Source organism: Mesoplodon densirostris, chromosome X (assembly GCF_025265405.1).
Source record: "Mesoplodon densirostris isolate mMesDen1 chromosome X, mMesDen1 primary haplotype, whole genome shotgun sequence".
Classification (NCBI taxonomy): Eukaryota; Metazoa; Chordata; class Mammalia; order Artiodactyla; family Ziphiidae; genus Mesoplodon; species Mesoplodon densirostris.
In genome coordinates, this window is record NC_082681.1 from 33918207 (window position 1) to 33938204 (window position 19998).

The following is a 19998-nucleotide window of genomic DNA, read 5'->3' on the forward strand; positions in this document are numbered from 1 at the left end:
ACTATGAAAGTGACTGGTTAAAAAGCCAATGGCATAAAAACTCGGTCTGTCAGGTAGAGTACAGAAAAGTGAGCAGAAGTGGGGAGAGAAGTGTGAGGAAGGTGAGAGGAGGGGAAGGAGAAAGCAAAGCACTGGCAAGAGGAAGAAAGCAGCATAGGGGTAAAACCAAGGCAAATCATATGCAATGAACTAGAAAATCCACGACACCTCAAGACCATGCTGATGGGCTTCCCTGGTGGCTCAGTGGTTAAGAATCCGCCTGCCAATGCAGGGGACACGGGTTCGAGCCCTGGTCCGGGAAGATCCCACATGCCGCGGAGCAACTAAGCCCATGCGCCACAACTACTGAGCCTGTGCTCTAGAGCCTGTGAGCCACAACTACTGAAGCCTGTGCACCTAGAGCCCATGCTCTGCAATAAGAGAAGCCACCACAACGAGAAGCCCACACACCACAGCCAAAAGTAGCCCCCACTCACCGCAACTAGAGAAAGCCCATGTGCAGTAACGAAGACCCAACGCAGCCAAAAATAAATAAATAAATTTTAAACAAAGACCATGCTGATTAATAAGGATGTGATCACGGCTCCCCAGCTTCTCACCTATATACTGAAAACAAATGCAGTAAAGAACATATAAGCATACAGATGAACTGTTAGCAGTGTTCATTTTAGAACTAGAAGTAAAAACTTTTTTCTTAAAGGTATGTAGCTAATGCATTATAATTTAGGGGTCCAAAATTTGATCTCTGCTTGCTAAAAATCAAATTATGAAACAAGATTTTGGTTTTTTTACATTTCTCAATTTACCGAAGTCATCTGAAAATAAAGTCATATGTTTAACAAGTTTTGGCCACCAACTTTTAATAATACATATTTAATTTTCAGAAACATATGCTAACCATCAACAACATTATCAGGGTTCCATCACCCCAGATGTTATTTCATTGGTACATTATATCAATATTTACAAAGGCTTTCAAATTCAACAACACAAAACAAAACAGCTTAATTTTTAAAACTACAATGCTTTAAAAAATGTAAACTGTCCATTTTTACATTATTGTAAAAAAGAAGACTCACTCCTTAATGTGGCTTAATTTTTTTAAGTGAGCAAAGCCTGGTGCTCATGGATAAAGAATGAAAAGAATTCTTTACATAGGAAACATTGTGCTCCAGTGTGGCAAAAAAAAAAAATAATATATATATGTATATATATATATATATATATATATATACACACACACACATACAAAGAAAAGAATCTTAAGTCCACAATTTAGACCACACACAAAAAAAGTCCCCAAATTGAGAAATTTATAAAAACCATTTACACATGGTTGTTGACCTATTGAAAACCTATATAACATTTTAAAAATAGTAACTCAGTCAAAAGATACTACTTCTCTTAAAAATGAAATTTTGTGCAAAAGAAATTATTTAAGCTAGAAACAAGACACTCCTCCTCAGTAAGAGGCCAAAAGAGCCACTGAAATAATTTAACTCTGTTAGATTTAGTGCATGTAACCAAAAGGCACACACATGTGATTAATATATTAATATATTTTCATGCAGAAACCTGTGCATGTTCACAATTATATAACAAAAACACAAACATAACAAAACGTAAAGCCTAATGTTTGGCAATGCTATCCTAGCTACATTCCTTTCTACTCTATCAGTCCCGGGTTTACTAGATCATTAACGTTGCCTCTCAAAAAATATATTATATTTGAACAACTTCCAATAAAAATTAAAAAAAGGATATTGGCCTGAAACACTATAACTTTTTTTCAGTTCTGATACATATAGAAACTTACTGATATGTTTATTTTAAATGTCATTTCAAATTAAGATACATTTTTCCTTTTGTTAATAAACACTTTGATTGCTCCAGTGAAGTCAGCAGAGAGAAGAACTTCTGTGTTATCTGTCTTCATAATACCTTAAGAGCATAAAAGAAAGTTTTTAGTTGATTTCAAAGGAATATGAAGCCTGCTGCCACAATTGTCACATGCCCATGACCCTCTACCTCTGGGGCGGAAGAACCTCTTCCAGCCTTTTCAGTCTCTCTTTTCTGGCTTGCTCCTGTGATCCTTTCATCCTCCTGTACCTCTCCTCTCTGAGGCTCACTTCCACTTACCTTGTCTTAGCTGCTCTTTTCCTGGCAGCTAAGGAGAGATTATGGTCCCTTGGGGCCAGGATGCCTGGATTTACTCCCAGGCAGCCAAGGCCTCTAAGTTGTCTAATTCTTCATTTTGCGACAAGAGGCTAGCGTGTTATTCAGCCCCAGGACTGGAATGTTGGCAGGATGGGATCAGCTGGGCAAGTCTTTTGCCAACAGGGTTCACTAATGAGGTTGACAGTAAGGTTTACTGTACAGTAGACATACTGGAACTGCCATGAAATAAAGTACACATGATCACTCTGTGAATGCTGAGAGAACCTTTTGCCTTTCCAGTCCATACTGAAGAACCATGTAGCTCCTACGCTGAATGGCAAAAACGCTTACCACTTACATTTGTTGGTAAAAACATTTAACAAACAAAATTCAGTGTTAACTATTATGCATAGGCAAAAATTGTGGATTTAAGAAGGACTGATTAGTAAGGAAGAAAATGATCCAAACTGGGAAGTTGTGTACAGGATGAGTTAGACAAAATGGTTTCAGTTAGATTTGCTAAAAACATATCCTAAGCTGCTGAACATTCCTAACCACACTTTTGGTATATCTCAAAGTAGTGCTATGCAGCAGAAGCAGCAGCAAACAACTGAGGGATACCAGAAAGGCTAGAGAAGAAAATAATTCATCATATATATATATATATATATATATATATATATATATGCCTTATAAGATACAATATAATGAAGATGATAATGTCTATTACATGCCAAGCATTTTGCTAGACACCTTACATGTGTTATCTTTAATTCTTCTCACAACCTTGTTTTGTCTTTTTTTTCTTTAGTTTTCAGCTGTATCTTTTTTTTAATTGAAGTATAGTTGATTTAAAATATTGTGTTAATTTCAGGTGTACAGCAAAGTGATTCGGAGATACTCCTAATTTATCCCTCCCCGCTTCCTCACTGGTAGCCATAAGTTTGTTTTCTATGTCTGTGAGTCTGTTTCTGTTTTGTAAATAAGTTCATGTGTACTATTTTTTAGATTCCACATATAAGTGATATATTTGTCTTTCTCTGACTTACTTCACTTAATATGATAATCGCTAGGTCCATCCACATTGCTGCAAATGACATTATTTCATTCGTTTTTATGGTTGAGTAATATTCCAGTGTGTGTGTGTGTGTGTGTGTACACTGTAGTTTTGATTTGCATTTCTCTAATAATTAGCGATGTGGAGCATCTTTTCATGTGCCTGTTGGCCATCTGTAGGTCTTCTTTGGAGAAATGTCTATTGAGGTCTTCTGCCCATATCACAACCTTTTAAATGAGGTATTATCACCATTTTAAACATGAGGAAAACTGAAGCTTAAGTTGCCAAATACGTTAGAATAAAGAGGAGGGCAATCAGATATATTTTATGATCTCATACCCCGAGTTTAAGAGTTTATTCTTAGAGTATACCTACACAGGTACAAAACAGCAAACACAAATCTAAGTATGATCCAAAGCTGTGCCTCTTTAAAAAGGACCCAGTGAAGTAATAACTGAACCATGTTAATATGGTGCAGTTTTGAGAAGTTTAAAAAAGGTACTTTTCATTTTTCCTCAAATGGTTTAAAAAGCTAGAATTTTCTGTTCAATGTGTAGGGGAAATGTGCGGAGTGTAAAAAGGTATTGGGGAAAAAGAAAAGGAAAAAAACCCAACCAAATGACCTAATTTAGAAGAGAGAAGTAGGATTTGACTGTGAGAAAAAAAGAAAAAGAAAATGAAAAGAAATATTTCCAAACAGGCATTTAGTAAAGGTGTAATAATTCTGAATTGGCTGATTTTTAAGTCTGGTAATTGAAAGAAGTGCTAGGGACTTCCCTGGTGGCACAGTGGATAAGACTCCACGCTCCCAATGCAGGTGGTCTGGGTTCGATCCCTGGTCAGGGAACTAGATCCCACATGCCACAACTAAGGAGCCTGCCTGCCACAAGTAAGATCCAGTGTAACCAAATGAATAAATAAATAAATATTTAAATAAAAAAAAGAAAGAAGTGCTAGACTGAAGTTCATCTTTGCTATCAAAATTTTTCTTCACAGACAGAAGAAATAGTGTATTTAGTATAGTGTATAGTGCAAATAATACCACAAGGGAAATTACTTGATATTAAATGAGATAAAAATGCTTGAGAACTTTTTAGTATTCAAATACTTTTAGAAGCACTCTTACTACATTGTATCTATTGTTGTGACTTTATAACTCTCTACAAGGCCTGGGTATAGTCTCTAAAGTGAGAAAACACATTTAATAAAATATTCTGCAATAGATTTTAACAATACAAACTTGTTTTCATTAACAACTGGTCCAAGTTTACATGGTTTTATCTTACTCTTAAGAATTAACAGGGAACATTTTTATATAATTGGCACTCAATACTACTTGATGGTTTCTTTTCACTTCCTAATCTGAGCATTTTATATAATTGAAAGTACTATTCATTCTCAAAGTATTTGCTGCAAAGGACAAGAATTACTGGCTTGTAAATAGCTACCTATTAGAAGCTGTAAATTTGTGGCAATTAGAAAAGAACACTGCTTTAATTTTGGTTTAATTCACTTATTTCGTAAATGTTTATTAAGCACCTACTATATGCAGGCAAGCACTGTGCTAGGCACTGGCCCTACAACAATAAATAAAACACATAAAGTCTTTGCCCTCACAGAGATTATAGTGCAGTAGAGACAGATAATTTATCTCATATATATTTATGTCTGGTTTGCATTTCTCTAAAGACAATAGTTGTCCATAAAAAAAATTACCAACTTTCAAAATTTTCAGTTTTAATTCCCAGGTGAATTTAAAAGAAATAAAACTTGCAAGAACTATATTACCAAAATGTTCAGAAATGAATATCTGACAACCATTATGTTGCATAAAAGAAATATTCTTCATACTCATGAAGACCTCATAATACTCACAGGTCAATGAGCCTACTAAAGGCTGACTAGAGAAAATGAAGGACAAATAAAATATGAATACCTACCAGAGGGCATGTTATCCAAAACTTCAGCATCTTCACCTTTATCGTTCCCTTCTGATTTTTCAGATGGCACATCCAAAGACAACATCAAACTTGGGTTTGGAGCAAAGATGGCTGATGTAACAACTGCATTATGTGCTAGGAAAAAAAATTTACTTCAAGACAACTAATAAACTTGATTCTAAACATCAAGACAAAAAGTATAATAGTGTATGTTAAAACATACATAATAGTGTATGTTATACACTAGCATAATAGTGTATGTTATATGCAAGTACCTTTAAAAACTAACATATAAGTAAGTAAGAACTATTTAAAACCCCAAAATATTTTCTTAAAAAAACCCAAATCCATCATAGTAGGGGACTTTAACCCCCCACTTTCACCAGTGGACAAATCATCCAAAATGAAAATAAATAAGGAAACACAAGCTTTACATGATACATTAAGCAAGATGGACTTGATTGATATTTATAGGACATTCCATCCAAAAACAACAGAATACACTTTCTTCTCAAGTGCTCATGGAACATTTTCCAGGATAGACCATATCTTGGGTCACAAATCAAACCATGGTAAATTTAAGAAAACTGAAATCGTATTAAGTATCTTTTCCGACCACGACGCTATGAGACTACATATCAATTACAGGAAAAAATCTGTAAAAAATACAAACCCATGGAAGCTAAACAATACACTACTAAATAACCAAGAGGTCACTGAAGAAACCAAAGAGGAAATAAAAAAATAACTAGAAACAAATGACAATGAAAACACCACGACCCAAAACCTATGGGATGCAGCAAAAGCAGTTCTAAGAGGGAAGTTTATAACAATACAATCCTACCAAAAGAAACAAGAAACATCTCAAATAAACAACCTAATCTTACACCTAAAGCAATTAGAGAAAGAAGAGCAAAAACCCCCAAAGTTAGCAGAAGGAAAGAAATCATAAAGATCAGAGCAGAAATAAATGAAAAAGAAATGAAGGAAACAATAGCTAAGATCAATAAAACTAAACGCTGGTTCTCTAAGAAGACAAACAAAACTGATAAACCCTTAGCCAGACTCATCAAGAAAGAAAAGAAGACTCAAATCAACAGAATTAGAAATGAAAAAGGAGAAGTAACAACTGACACTGCAGAAATACAAAGGATCATGAGGGATTACTACAAGCAACTCTATGCCAATAAAATGGACAACCTGGAAGAAATGGACAAATTCGTAGAAAAGAACAACCTTCCGAGACTGAACCAGGAAGAAACAGAAAATATAAACAGACCAATCACAAGCACTGAAATTGAGACTGTGATTAAAAATCTTCCAACAAACAAAAGCCCAGGACCAGATGGCTTCACAGGCGAATTCTATCAAACATTTAAAGAAGAGCTAACACATAAACTTCTCAAGCTCTTCCAAAATATAGCAGAGGGAGGAACACTCCCAAACTCATTCTACGAGGCCACCATCACCTTGATACCAAAACCAGACAAGGATGTCACAAAGAAAGAAAACTACAGGCCAATATCACTGATGAACATAGATGCAAAAATCCTCAACAAAATACTAGCAAACAGAATCTAATAGCACATTAAAAGGATCATATACCATGATCAAGTGGGGTTTATCCCAGGAATGCAAGGATTCTTCAATATACACAAATCAATCAATGTGATACACCATATTAACAAACTGAAGGAGAAAAGCCATATGATCATCTCAATAGATGCAGAAAAATCTGTCGACAAAATTCAACACCCACTTATGATAAAAATCCTCCAGAAAGTAGGCATAGAGGGAACTTACCTCAACAAAATAAAGGCCATATGTGACAAACCCACGGGCAATATCGTTCTCAATGGTGAAAAACTGAAACCATTTCCTCTAAGATCAGGAACAAGACAAGGTTGTCCACTCTCACCACTATTATTCAACATAGTTTTGGAAGTTTTAGCCACAGCAATCAGAGAAGAAAAAGAAAGAAAAGGAATCCAAATCGGAAAAGAAGAAGTAAAGCTGTCACTGTCTGCAGATGACATGATACTATACATAGAGAATCCTAAAGACTCTACCAGAAAACTACTAGAGCTAATCAATGAATTTGGTAAAGTAGCAGGATAAAAAATTAATGCACAGAAATCTCTTGCACTCCTATACACTAATGAAGAGAAATCTGAAAGAGAAATTAAGGAAACACTCCCATTTACCACTGCAACAAAAAGAATAAAATACCTAGGAATAAACCTACCTAAGGAGACAAAGACCTGTATGCAGAAAACTATAAGACACTGATGAAAGAAATTAAAGATGATACAAAACAGATGGAGAGATATAGCATGTTCTTGGTTGGAAGAATCAACATTGTGAAAATGACTATACTACCCAAAGCAATCTGCAGATTCAGTGCAATCCCTGTCAAACTACCAGTGGCATTTTTCACAGAACTAGAACAAAAAAGTTCACAATTTGTATGGAAACACAAAAGTCCCCGAACGGCCAAAGCACTCTTGAGAAAGAAAAACAGAGCTGGAGGAATCAGGCTCCCAGACTTCAGACTATACTACAAAACTACAATCATCAAGACAGTATGGTACTGGCACAAAAACAGAAATATAGATCAATGGAACAGGATAGAAAGCCTAGAGATAAACCCACACACATATTGTCACCTTACTTTTGATAAAGGAGGCAAAAATATACAATGGAGAAAAGACAGCCTCTTCAATATGTGGTGCTGGGAAAACTGGACAGCTACATGTAAAAGAATGAAATTAGAACACTCCCTAATACCATACACAAAAATAAACTCAAAATGGATTAAAGACCTAAATGTAAGGCCAGACACTATCAAACTCTTAGAGGAAAACATAGGCAGAATGCTTTATGACATAAATCACAGCAAGATCCTTTTTGACCCACCTCCTAGAGAAATGGAAATAAAAACAAAAATAAACAAATGGGACCTAATGAAGCTTCAAAGCTTTTGCACAGCAAAGGAAACCATAAACAAGACGAAAAGACAACCCTCAGAATGGGAGAAAATATTTGCAAATGAAGCAACTGACAAAGGACTATTCTCCAAAATTCACAAGCAGCTCATGTAGCTCAATATCAAAAAAACAAAAAACCCAATCCAAAATTGGGCAGAAGACCTAAATAGGCATTTCTCCAAAGAAGATATACAGATTGCCAACAAACACGTGAAAGGATGCTCAACATCACTAATCATTAGAGAAATGCAAATCAAAACTACAGTGAGGTATCACCTCACACCAGTCAGAATGGCCATCATCAAAAAGTCTACAAACAATAAATGCTGGAGAGGGTGTGAAGAAAAGGGAACCCTCTTTCACTGTTGATGGGAATGTAAATTGATACAGCTACTATGGAGAACAGTATGGAGGTTTCTTAAAAAACTAAAAATAGAACTACCATATGACCCAGCAATCCCACTACTGGGCATATACCCTGAGAAAACCATAATTCAAAAAGTGTCATGTACCACAATGTTCATTGCAGCTCTATTTACAATAGCCAGGACATGGAAGCAACCTAAGTGTCCATCGACAGATGAATGGATAAAGAAGACGTGGCACGTATATACAATGGAATATTACTCAGCCATAGAAAGGAATGAAATTGAGTTATTTGTAGTGAGGAGGATGGACCCAGAGTCTGTCATACAGAGTGAAGTAAGTCAGAAAGAGAAAAACAAATACCGTATGCTAACACATATATATGGAATCTAAAAACTTTAAAAAATGGTTCTGAAGAGCCTAGGGAAAGGACAGGAATCAAGATGCAGACGTAGAGAATGGGCTTGAGGACACGGAGACGGGGAAGGGTAAGCTGGGACGAAGTGAGAGAGCGGCATGGACATATATACTCCACCAAATGTAAAACAGATAGCTAGTGGGAAGCAGCCGCATAGCACAGGGAGATCAGCTTGGTGCTCTGTGACCACCTAGAGGGGTGGGACAGGGAGGGTGGGAGGGAGACACAAGAGGGAGGAGATATGGGGATATATGTATATGTATAGCTGATTCACTTTGTTATAAAGCAACAAGTAACACACCATTGTAAAGCAATTATACTCCAATAAAGAGGTTAAAAAAAATACCAAAACCACATATAAGTTCTGAGATTCCATGACTTCTCAAATTTTAGACAAGTATAAGTTCTTCCTTGGTATAGGAAAATCAAACAAAGCCAATACAACGCGAAAGCAGTTAAAACTGCCAAACTGTCTCTGAAATAAAGCCTATACAAATTTACTTATAATACATCTCCATTTTAACTTTATTCACTTACAAGACACATAAAAGTAGGCATTTACTTACCTTTAATACCTTCCCAAAAGTCATTACGATCTCTCCTCACTGAAGTAAACTTGCTTAAGTCATGGTAAGTACTCCAGATATAAACATACTTATCTTCTGAGCCACTAACGAGGTAACTAAAATCATGGCTACATTTAGGGAAGAAAGAAAAAAAATCAAAGTTGTGGGTTTTTTGAGGTTTCCCTCTATCAGAGCTTCCTAGTTTGGAATACCTAAGAAAACAGCCAAGAGAACTTGTTGAAATACAGACTCCTACTCTCACTCCAGAGGTTCTGAACGTGTAGGTTTGACATGGGTGGCCAGTGGCATTAGTATTTTCATCGAAGCTCTAGGTAACTGCTGCTGGGTTAACCCACACTGGGATGAGTGCCTACTTAAGAGATAAAAGAGAGAAGCAGAATACTTTACCAAATAAATTACTGGGTAATTCAAGAAGAAAGGAGAACTGGTAAGAAAAGAGCTGAAATAAGGAGGGCTATAAAGGAAGAAAAGGTAGGTATTTCAGGAGAGCCTGCAGATCCCAAACTAACAGTTCAAATAATAATGATATGCAAAGGTGTAAGTACAGGACACTGTACTTTAGGGTCTCAAAATGCTTTATTAGCTTCTGTATCTAAAAGGATCAAGACCATGGGTGGGGTGGGCGGTGGTGGGGTAAATTTCCTCTTAGAAAGCATACATGAAAGTACAAAAGCACAAATTCTGGAGCTGGGTCTTCTAATCCTGGTTCTGCAACTACCAGTGTGACTTTAGGCAAATTACTTAATTTTCTGGGTGTTGGTTTCTTCATCCGCAGAGCAGGGGCAATTCGAACTCTACCAAACAGCTGGATAATGTAAGTATGCCTGATAATATGAGACACCAGTTGTAAAACTGCAAAGTAACTAACAGAACCATATAAACATAAGCCATAGATCAATGGAAAAATGGGAGTAGGAGAGAAATGTTCTGATCTCTTCTGGGAATTCCTCATTGCCAATTTACCTGAAACTTGCTTTGATCTGGCTGCTGCTGTTGACATAACCCTTATACTTCATGGACAGTGACAAATCTCTAAGATCATATAGTCTGATTCTGGAGTCATTTGAAGTTACCAGTATCTAAAAACAAATCAAAGGAAAAGTTAAAAATACCATCTTTTAATCTGTGCTAAGGTACAACGAAAAAAAGGTGTTAGACACATACAGAATATATCTCAAAACTAGAAAAAGCAATATTCCATAGGAAAGGAAATATATTCTTAGCTGAGATATGAAGGACTTACTTTCAGGAGTCTATATATAGTGTGGAGACAGATGGTTTTGAATACCTAGTACCTTATTTTCTCCAGGTAAAGGCTCAATGCCAGTAATTTTTCTTCCAACCTTGTTGCGCCCTCTGGTAGATCGGACATGTATCTGTGTGTGGTATTTCAAATGCTAAAAAAAAAAATCACAATTTAAAAAGATCAGAATTAGAAAGAAACTCAAAGATCATCTGAGCCAACTCACAGACAAACATGGTATTATTTGTCCCAATTTACAGATAAGGCAGTTAAAGCCCAGAGAGGATACACCAACTTATTCCAAACCACAAAAGTATCTAAGTATTCAAGTATGTAATTTATACAAGTCATTTACCTCTGTATCATAGAAAATACACCTGCCATCATATGTCCCAATCACTGCATATTTGCCATTCTGACAGAAATTTGCAGCTGTGATCAATTTTGTTTGACCATCTACTTCATTCCACAAAGCCACTTTTTTGTCAGGTATGTTCCAAAGGCGGAGCTTTCCATCCAATGACCCACTTAGAAAATACCTGTCATCCTAAAAATGTGACGAAAGAGGAAGCTTTCATTTTATCACATGAAGAAAAACTCATTAGCAAATCAATACATTAAGTCTATTAGAAATAATGTTAAAATATATAGATTTCATTTTAAAAGTATTAAAGTAAGCATTACTTCAGTCACTAAAAATAACAACAATTAGAAACCTCAGTATTCATTTTGGAGAAATGACATTCTAATCACTTTATCATATCCTTAAACTGCTTTTCCCAAGGTATAGATGTTAATAGATAATGTGTTTGAGTATACATTGTGTAGGAGAAGGGTTCTGTGGTCAAATAAGTTTGAGAAATTCTGGGTTACAGAAAGTTAAACAGGATTCTCAGTTAACACGCACTCTGAATCTTTAACGGGCGACTTTTTTGGGGGTCAGGTAGGGACATCTAGCAGGGCTAGCAATTCAAGGAACATGCTTTGGGAAACACTAACATAAAATGGTATATTTGCCCATACCTTCCTTGGGATACATGTAACAGACGGATAAAAGAGTAATTAATGCCAGTTAGCCCACAGAACCAGTCAATTTTTGGACCTCTGACACCCTGTCAGCAGAGAATTGCTTCACTATTTAAATTCTCAATCTCAAACCAGGGGTTCTCAGCTGGGGGCAACCTGGCCCCACAGGAGACATCTAGCAATGTCTGGAGACAGTTTGGATTGTCACAATTTAGAGGGTGGGGCGCTACTGACATCTAGTGGGTAGAGGCCAGGAATGCTGCTAAACAGCCTACAATGCACAGGACAGCCTTTCCTCTCTCTACGAAAAAGAATTATCCAACCCCAAATGCCATTAGTGCCAAGGTTTAGAAACCCTGTTCTAAACTAAACCAAGCCTACCATGAAGCTGCTCTAATTTTTGGTAACATAAGAATTAAAAATAAAATAAAATAATTGGGATGCCAAAACAAGAAACAGATTTTCTTCTCCACTCAAGCTTATTATTCTTACCGACTTCTCAAGCCCGTCAAGGATAACCTTCATAGAATAGGCATTTTTATGGCTATGGTACAGTAGGCTCAACTCAATGTCTACCAGCAGAAGTGCTGAACAAATAAAAATACTTCATCTTGGTCTTACAATTCAGAATTTTATTTACATACATATATACACGTGTGTATGTATCTCCATTTTGCTATTTCTTTTATAACTCTGCTTGCTTTCTTCTAGGTAACATTATTTGATAGAGTCATATTTCCTAGGAAAATGTCAACACCACCCCATTCTTCCCTAGCCCCTCTCATAAATTCTCCAGGTCAGTAGAATTTTTAGAAATAAGGCTTTTCAGTTTCCAAAAGAAAACCAAATAAAAGTATAGGAAAATTACTGACTAAACAGAAACCTTAATAATAAAGTACTACATAGATAACTATTACCGCCTAATACCCCTCTCCTTCCATCTTGATACATTATAGTTAAAATAGAGGTGGGAGGATTTTGCTCACAGGTGCTGACAGGGGTAAAATCTATCCTTTTGTTGCACCCTTAGGTGACAGGATGGGGGTATTATTTAGAAAGAAGCCTCGAAAGCTTGATGGTCAAAACTTATACAGTATTAACATAGATTAAGCATTTTTCTTTTTGCAGTACGTGGGCCTCTCACTGTTGTGGCCTCTCCCGCTGCGGAGCACAGGCTCCAGATGCGCAGGCTCAGTGGCCATGGCTCAGGGGCCCAGCCGCTCCGCGGCATGTGGGATCTTCCCAGACCGGGGCACGAACCCGTGTCCCCTGCATTGGCAGGCGGACCCCCAACCACTGCGCCACCAGGGAAGCCCAGATTAAGCATTTTTAATTTTCAAAAGTTCTTAATAAAATCTTCTCTAAGGGTTCAGAATTATTACTGCCCATGTTATAAGCCTGCCCAGGGAGGGAAATTATATTGAGAAAAAAAAAGTCATTCTTCTCCCTTAATTTGGGGAAGGAGAGAAAGAAATGTCAATATAATTGAAAGGTTGCATTAAAAAGACAATGGGTACTAAACACATAGAGATGAGGACATGATTGGAAATGTAAATACACAAATGTAGTGGAGGGAAAGTCAACGAGGGTCAGCTCAAGCCCTCCACTTATTTCAACCTAGCTAGTGAAGCAGCGCCAACACGTGACATCCCTTGTGCTTACAGCTGCAAAGAACTAAAACTATTCTAGCCTCATGCATTTGGTGGCTCTATCCTATAAGGGCATAAGATAGGTCTGGAGTCCATGACGGTAGATTTTTCTCATTTAGTTGAAATCATATGAAATTCTTTCTAGAGGAAAGATATTAAAGGATTTTCTACATTGAAAATGAGTATGAAGGGATCTCAAGTTTAACAATGTTTTCAGACCTGAAATAGGAATTCAGTCTATCTTGTAATGAATTTTGGTCTTTGCCTGAATTTCAACCTTTTCCTCTTTGTCTCTTCCCTTCCTGACCCTCCTACAACTATTCCTGCCTATATGCTTCCCTTTCTCATTTATTTACCTGCCGTCTTTTCTTCTTCCACTGTCTCCAACCTCTCTCCTCTTTAATAGGATATGTTATTTCTTTATTTATACCCTGCAGGTCTTATTAAAGATTTCGGATGACTTTTCACTGTCATATTTAGACTATAATATTTCCAGCTCTTCAAATGAAGATTAGCACAATATTTCCTTTCTTATTTTTAAAGCAGAATGAAACACTAAATTAAGTTGCTCTTAACTATGTGGATATTAATAATTTTTCTCCTGTAGTCCAATTACCCTCCAGAGAAACCTGGTTCCCTCACCTTCCTCGTAGTGTAACAGAAAAACATGTAAATACTTACTCTTGGATGGAAAGCTATGGCAGTGACAAAATCTATATGCTGAAAACAGCAAAGGCATTCTCTTCTGGAAATGTGCCATAACCTGACTGTTTTATCCATTGAAGAAGAAAGCAGAAAGTAGTTCTACGGAGAAATTGACATTGATTATTTTATCACCATATGAAAAAAAGTACTTACACCATAAAAGTGAACTTTTAGTTTTAGGTATCTCAATAGTTTTGTCATTAATATTGTTACATGCAGCATCAGAAAGCACAAAGATATCCAATTCACTTGGACAATCCCATTTTTTTCCAAATAGTTAAATACCATATTTCTTTGATTCTAAGACTTTTTCACATTACCTATTCTGAAATGAGGATGAATCTTATGACTTTTGTTGAAAGAAATCTGCCAGATGCCAACAGAGGACTAAGGTGTGCCTTGGTTGTTGGAGCCTGCATATACTAGAAGTTAGTTATGAATGTAACTCATCTGTTCACTTAATCGTCACTTCAGTTATTTTCACATTGATAACACTGGTGAATTTTAACTCACATGAATTCCCTAACTGTCATTTAAAATGCCTTCAAAAAGATTATGCTATAATGCAGCATGGAAATGAAAAGCTATTGTGCACCTGTCACACCTTAGGCAAGAAAATTAGAGAATAGAAATTGTCAAATGTCTCAGAATAGATCATAGAATTTTCAAAGCTAGAAGAGGGTAGTGTAACTGATTTAGGCATTATGATGGCCCATCACCCATAAACCAAACATCTATCTGTCAAAAGCTTCCAGATTGATACATAAGGGGATAGGATGACCAGGCGCTCGGCCCTGCCGGGTACCAAACGTGCCATTGCGCAGGGGTGCGAGACCAGATTTTGTAGGTCACTCCCTCTTGCGAGAACACCGGAATCACAACTAACTGCTGAACAATCATCGAAAGGAAGACGCTGGAACTCACCAAAAAAGATATCCCACATCCAAAGACAAAGGAGAAGTCACAATGAGACAGTAGGAGGGGTGCAATCACAATAAAATCAGGGGCTTCCCTGGTGGCGCAGTGGTTGGTAGTCTGCCTGCTGATGCGGGGGACGCGGGTTTGTGCCCCGGTCCAGGAGGATCCCACATGCCGCGGAGCGGCTGGGCCTGTGAGCCATGGCCGCTGAGCCTGTGCGTCCGGAGCCTGTGCTCCGCAGCGGGGTGGGCCGCAGCAGTGAGAGGCCCATGTACCGCAAAAAAAAAAAAAAAAAAACCAATAAAATCAAATCCCATAACTACTGGGTGGGTGACTCACAAACTGGAGAAATCTTATACCACAGAAGTCCACCCACTGGAGTGAAGGCTCTGAGCCCCATGTCAGGCTTCTGAAGCTGGGGGTCCAGCAACGGGAGGTGGATTTCCTAGAGAATCAGACTTTGAAAGCTAGCGGGATTTGATTGCAGGACTTTGACAGGACTGGGACAAACAGAGACTCCACTCTTGGAGGGCCCCCACAAAATACTGTGCACATCAGGACCAAGGGGAAGGAGCAGTGATCCCATAGCAGACTAAACCAGACCTACCTGCTAGTGTTGGAGGGTCACCTGCAAAGGCAGGGGGTGGCTGTGTCTCACCGTGAGGACAATGACACTGGCAGCAGAAGTTCTGGGGAGACCTCCTTGGCGTGAGCCCTCCCAGAGTCTGCCATTAGCCCCACCAAAGACCCCAGTGTTGGGTGGCCTCAGGCCAAACAACCAACAGGGAGGGAACCCAGCCCCACCCATCAGCAGACAAGCCGATTAAAGTTTTACTGAGCTCTGCCCACCAGAGAAACAGCCAGCTCTACCCACCACCAGTCCCTCCCATCAGGAAACTTACACAAGCCTCTCAGATAACCTAATCCACCAGAGGGCAGACAGCAGAAGCAAGAACTACAATCGTGCAGCCTGTGGAACAAAAACCACATTCATAGAAAGTTAGACAAGATGAAAAGGCAGAGGGCTATGTACCAGATGAAGGAACAAGATAAAACCCCAGAAAAACAACTAAATGAAGTGGAGATAGGCAATCTTCCAGAAAAAGAATTCAGAATAATGATAGTGAAGATGATCCAGGACCTCAGAAAAAGAATGGAGGCAAAGATTGAGAAGATGCAAGAAATGTTTAAGAAAGACCTAGAAAAATTAAAGAACAAACAAACAGAGAGGAACAATACAATAACTGAAATGAAAAGTACACTAGAAGGAATCAATAGCAGAATAACTGAGGCAGAAGAACGGGTAAGTGACCTGGAAGACAGAATGGTGGAATTCACTGCTGCGGAACAGAATAAAGAAAAAAGAATGAAAAGAAATGGAAACAGCCTAAGAGACATCTGGGACAACATTAAATGCAACAACATTTGTATTATACGGGTCCCAGAAGGAGAAGAGAGAGAGAAAGGACCAGAGATAATATTTGAAGAGATTATAGTCGAAAACTTCTCTAACAGGCAAAGGAAATAGCCACCCAAGTCCAGGAAGTGCAGAGAGTCCCATATAGGATAAACCCAAGGAGAAACACGCCAAGACACATAGTAATCAAATAGGCAAAAATTAAAGACAAAGAAAAATTATTGAAAGCAGCAAGGGAAAAATGACAAATAACATACAAGGGAAGTCCCATAAGGTAAACAGCTGATTTTTCAGCAGAAACTCTACAAGCCAGAAGGGGGTGGCATGACATATTTAAAGTGATGAAAGGGAAGAAACTACAGCCAAGATTACTCTAACCAGCAAGGATCTCATTCAGACTCGATGGAGAAATCAAAAGCTTTACAGATAAGCAAAAGCTAAGAGAATTCAGCACCACCAAATCAGCCCTACAACAAATGCTAAAGGAACTTCTCTAAGTGGGAAACACAAGAGAAGAAAAGGACCTACAAAAACAAACCCAAAACAATTAAGAAAATGGTAATAGAAACATACATATCGATAATCACCTTAAACGTGAATGGATTAAATGCTCCAACCAAAAGACACAGGCTCACTGAATGGATACAAAAACAAGACCCATATATATGCTGTCTACAAGAGACCCACTTCAGACCTAGGGACACATACAGACTGAAAGTCAGGGGATGGAAAAAGATATTCCATGCAAATGGAAATCAAAAGAAAGCTGGAGTAGCTATCCTCATATCAGATAAAATAGACTTTAAAATAAAGAACGTTACAAAAGACAGGGGAGGACACTACATAATGATCAAGGGATCAATCCAAGAAGAAGATATAACAATTATAAATATACATGGGGCTTCCCTGGTGGCGCAGTGGTTGAGAGTCTGCCTGCTGATGCAGGGGACACGGATTCGTGCACCGGTCCAGGAAGATCCCACACGCCGCGGAGCGGCTAGGCCCGTGAGCCGTGGCTGCTGAGCCTGCGCGTCCGGAGCCTGTGTTCTGCAACGGGAGAGGCCACAACAGTGAGAGGCCTGCGTGCCACACACACAAAAAAATACATGCACCCAACATAGGAGCACCTCAATACATAAAGCAACCGCTAACAGCTATAAAAGAAGAAATCGACAGTAACACAGTAATAGTGGGGGACTGTAACACCACACTTACACCAATCGACAGATCATCCAAACATTCCATCCAAAAACAGCAGATTACACTTTCTTCTCAAGTGTGCATGGAACATTCTCCAGGATTGATCACATCGTGGGTCACAAATCAAGCCTCACTAAATTTAAGAAAACTGAAATCATATCAAGCATCTTCTCTCGCCACCACGATATGAGACTAGAAATCAATTACAGGGAAAAAAGCGTAAAAAAGACAAACACATGGAGGCTAAACAACACGTTACTAAATAACCAAGAGATCACTGAAGAAATCAAAGAGGATATAAAAAAATACCTAGAGACAAATGACAGTGAAAACACGACTATCCAATACCTATGGCATGCAGCAAAAGCAGTTCTAAGAGGGAATTTATAGCAATACAATCCTACCTAAAGAAACAACAAACATCTCAAATGAACAATCTAACCTTACCCTAAACAAACTAGAGAAAGAAGAACAAACAAAACCCAAAGTTAGTAGAAGGAAAGAAATCATAAAGATCATAGCAGAAATAGATGAAATAGAAACGAAGAAAACAATAGGAAAGATCAATAAAATGAAAAGCTGGTTCTTTGAGAAGATAAACAAAATTGATAAACCATTAGCCAGACTCATCAAGAAAAAGAGAGAGAGGACTCAAATCATTAAAATTAGAAATGAAAAAGGAGAAGTTACAACAGACACTGCATAAATACAAAGCATCCTAAGAGACTACTACAAGCAACTCTATGCCAATAAAATGGACAACCTGGAAGAAATGGACAAATTCTTAGAAAGGTATAACCTTCCAAGATTGAACCAGGAAGAAATAGAAAATATGAACAGACCAATCACAAGTAATGAAATTGAAACTGTGATAAAAAAATCTTCCAACAAACAAAAGTCCAGGACCAGATGGCTTCACAGGTGAATTCTATCAAACATTTAGAGAAGAGCTAACAGCCATCCTTCTCAAACTCTTCCAAAAAGTTGCAGAGGAAGGAACACTCCCAAACTCATTCTATGAGGCCATCATCACCCTGATAACAAAACCAGGCAAAGATACTACAAAAAAAGAAAATGACAGACCAATATCACTGATGAATATAGATGCAAAAATCCTCAACAAAATACTAGCAAACAGAATCCAACAACACATTAAAAGGATCATATACCATGACCAAGTGCGATTTATCCCAGGGATGCAAGGATTCTTCAATATATGCAAAGCAATCAATGTGATACACCATATTAACAAATTGAAGAATAAAAACCATACGATCATTTCAATAGATGCAGAAAAAGCTTTTGACAAAATTCAACACCCATTTATGATAAAAACTCCAGAAAGTGGGCATAGAGGGAACCTACCTCAACATAATAAAGGCCATATACGATAAACCCACAGCAAACATCATTCTCAATGGTGAAAAACTGAAACCATTTCCTCTATGATCGGGAACAAGACAAGGATATCCACTCTCCCCACTATTATTGAACATAGTTTTGGAAGTCCTAGCCATGGCAATCAGAGAAGAAAAAGAAACAAAAGGAATACAAATTGGAAAAGAAGAAGTAAAACTGTCACTGTCTACAGATGACATGATACTATACATAGAGAATCCTAAAGATGCCACCAGAAAACTACTAGAGCTAATCAATGAATTTGGTAAAGTAGCAGGATACAAAATTAATGCACAGAAATCTCTGGCATTCCTATACACTAATGATGAAAAATCTAAAAGAGAAATTAAGGCAATACTCCCATTTACCATTGCAACAAAAAGAATAAAATACCTAGGAATAAACCTACCTAGGGAGACAAAAGACCTATATGCAGAAAAGTATAAGACACTGATGAAAGAAATTAAAGATGTTAACAACAGATGGAGAGATATTCCATGTTCTTGGATTGGAAGAATCAATATTGTGAAAATGACTATACTACCCAAAGCAATCTACAGATTCAGTGCAATCCCTATCAAATTACCAATGGCATTTTTCACAGAACTAAAAAAAAAAAAAATTTCACCATTTGTGTGGAAACACAAAAGACCCCAAATAGCCAAAGCAATCTTGAGAAAGAAAACGGAGCTGGATGAATCAGGCTCCCAGACTTCAGACTATACTACAAAGCTACAGTCATCAAGACAGTATGGTACTGGCACAAAAAAAAGAAACATAGATCAATGCAACAGGATAGAAAGCCCAGAGAGAAACCCACACACATATGGTCACCTTATCTTGGATAAAGGATGCAAGAATACACAGTGGAGAAAAGACAGCCTCTTCAATAAGTGGTGCTGGGAAAACTGGACATCTACATGTAAAAGA

General features: G+C 37.7%; 1 protein-coding gene across 1 annotated transcript in view; it reads right to left on the bottom strand.

Moving 5' to 3' along the window:
- Positions 1–834: 834 nt before the first annotated feature.
- Positions 835–19998, bottom strand: part of WDR44 (WD repeat domain 44) — an 84205-nt gene continuing 65041 nt past the window's right edge. Inside the window, exons 14-20 of the mRNA XM_060087361.1 lie at positions 14112–14234; positions 11111–11302; positions 10808–10909; positions 10476–10591; positions 9492–9619; positions 5155–5289; positions 835–1941 (exon numbers count right to left, since the gene is read on the bottom strand). Coding sequence (XP_059943344.1) covers positions 1847–1941; positions 5155–5289; positions 9492–9619; positions 10476–10591; positions 10808–10909; positions 11111–11302; positions 14112–14234 — 891 coding nt within the window. The 3' untranslated portion in view covers positions 835–1846. The remainder of the gene's footprint in view (positions 1942–5154; positions 5290–9491; positions 9620–10475; positions 10592–10807; positions 10910–11110; positions 11303–14111; positions 14235–19998) is intronic.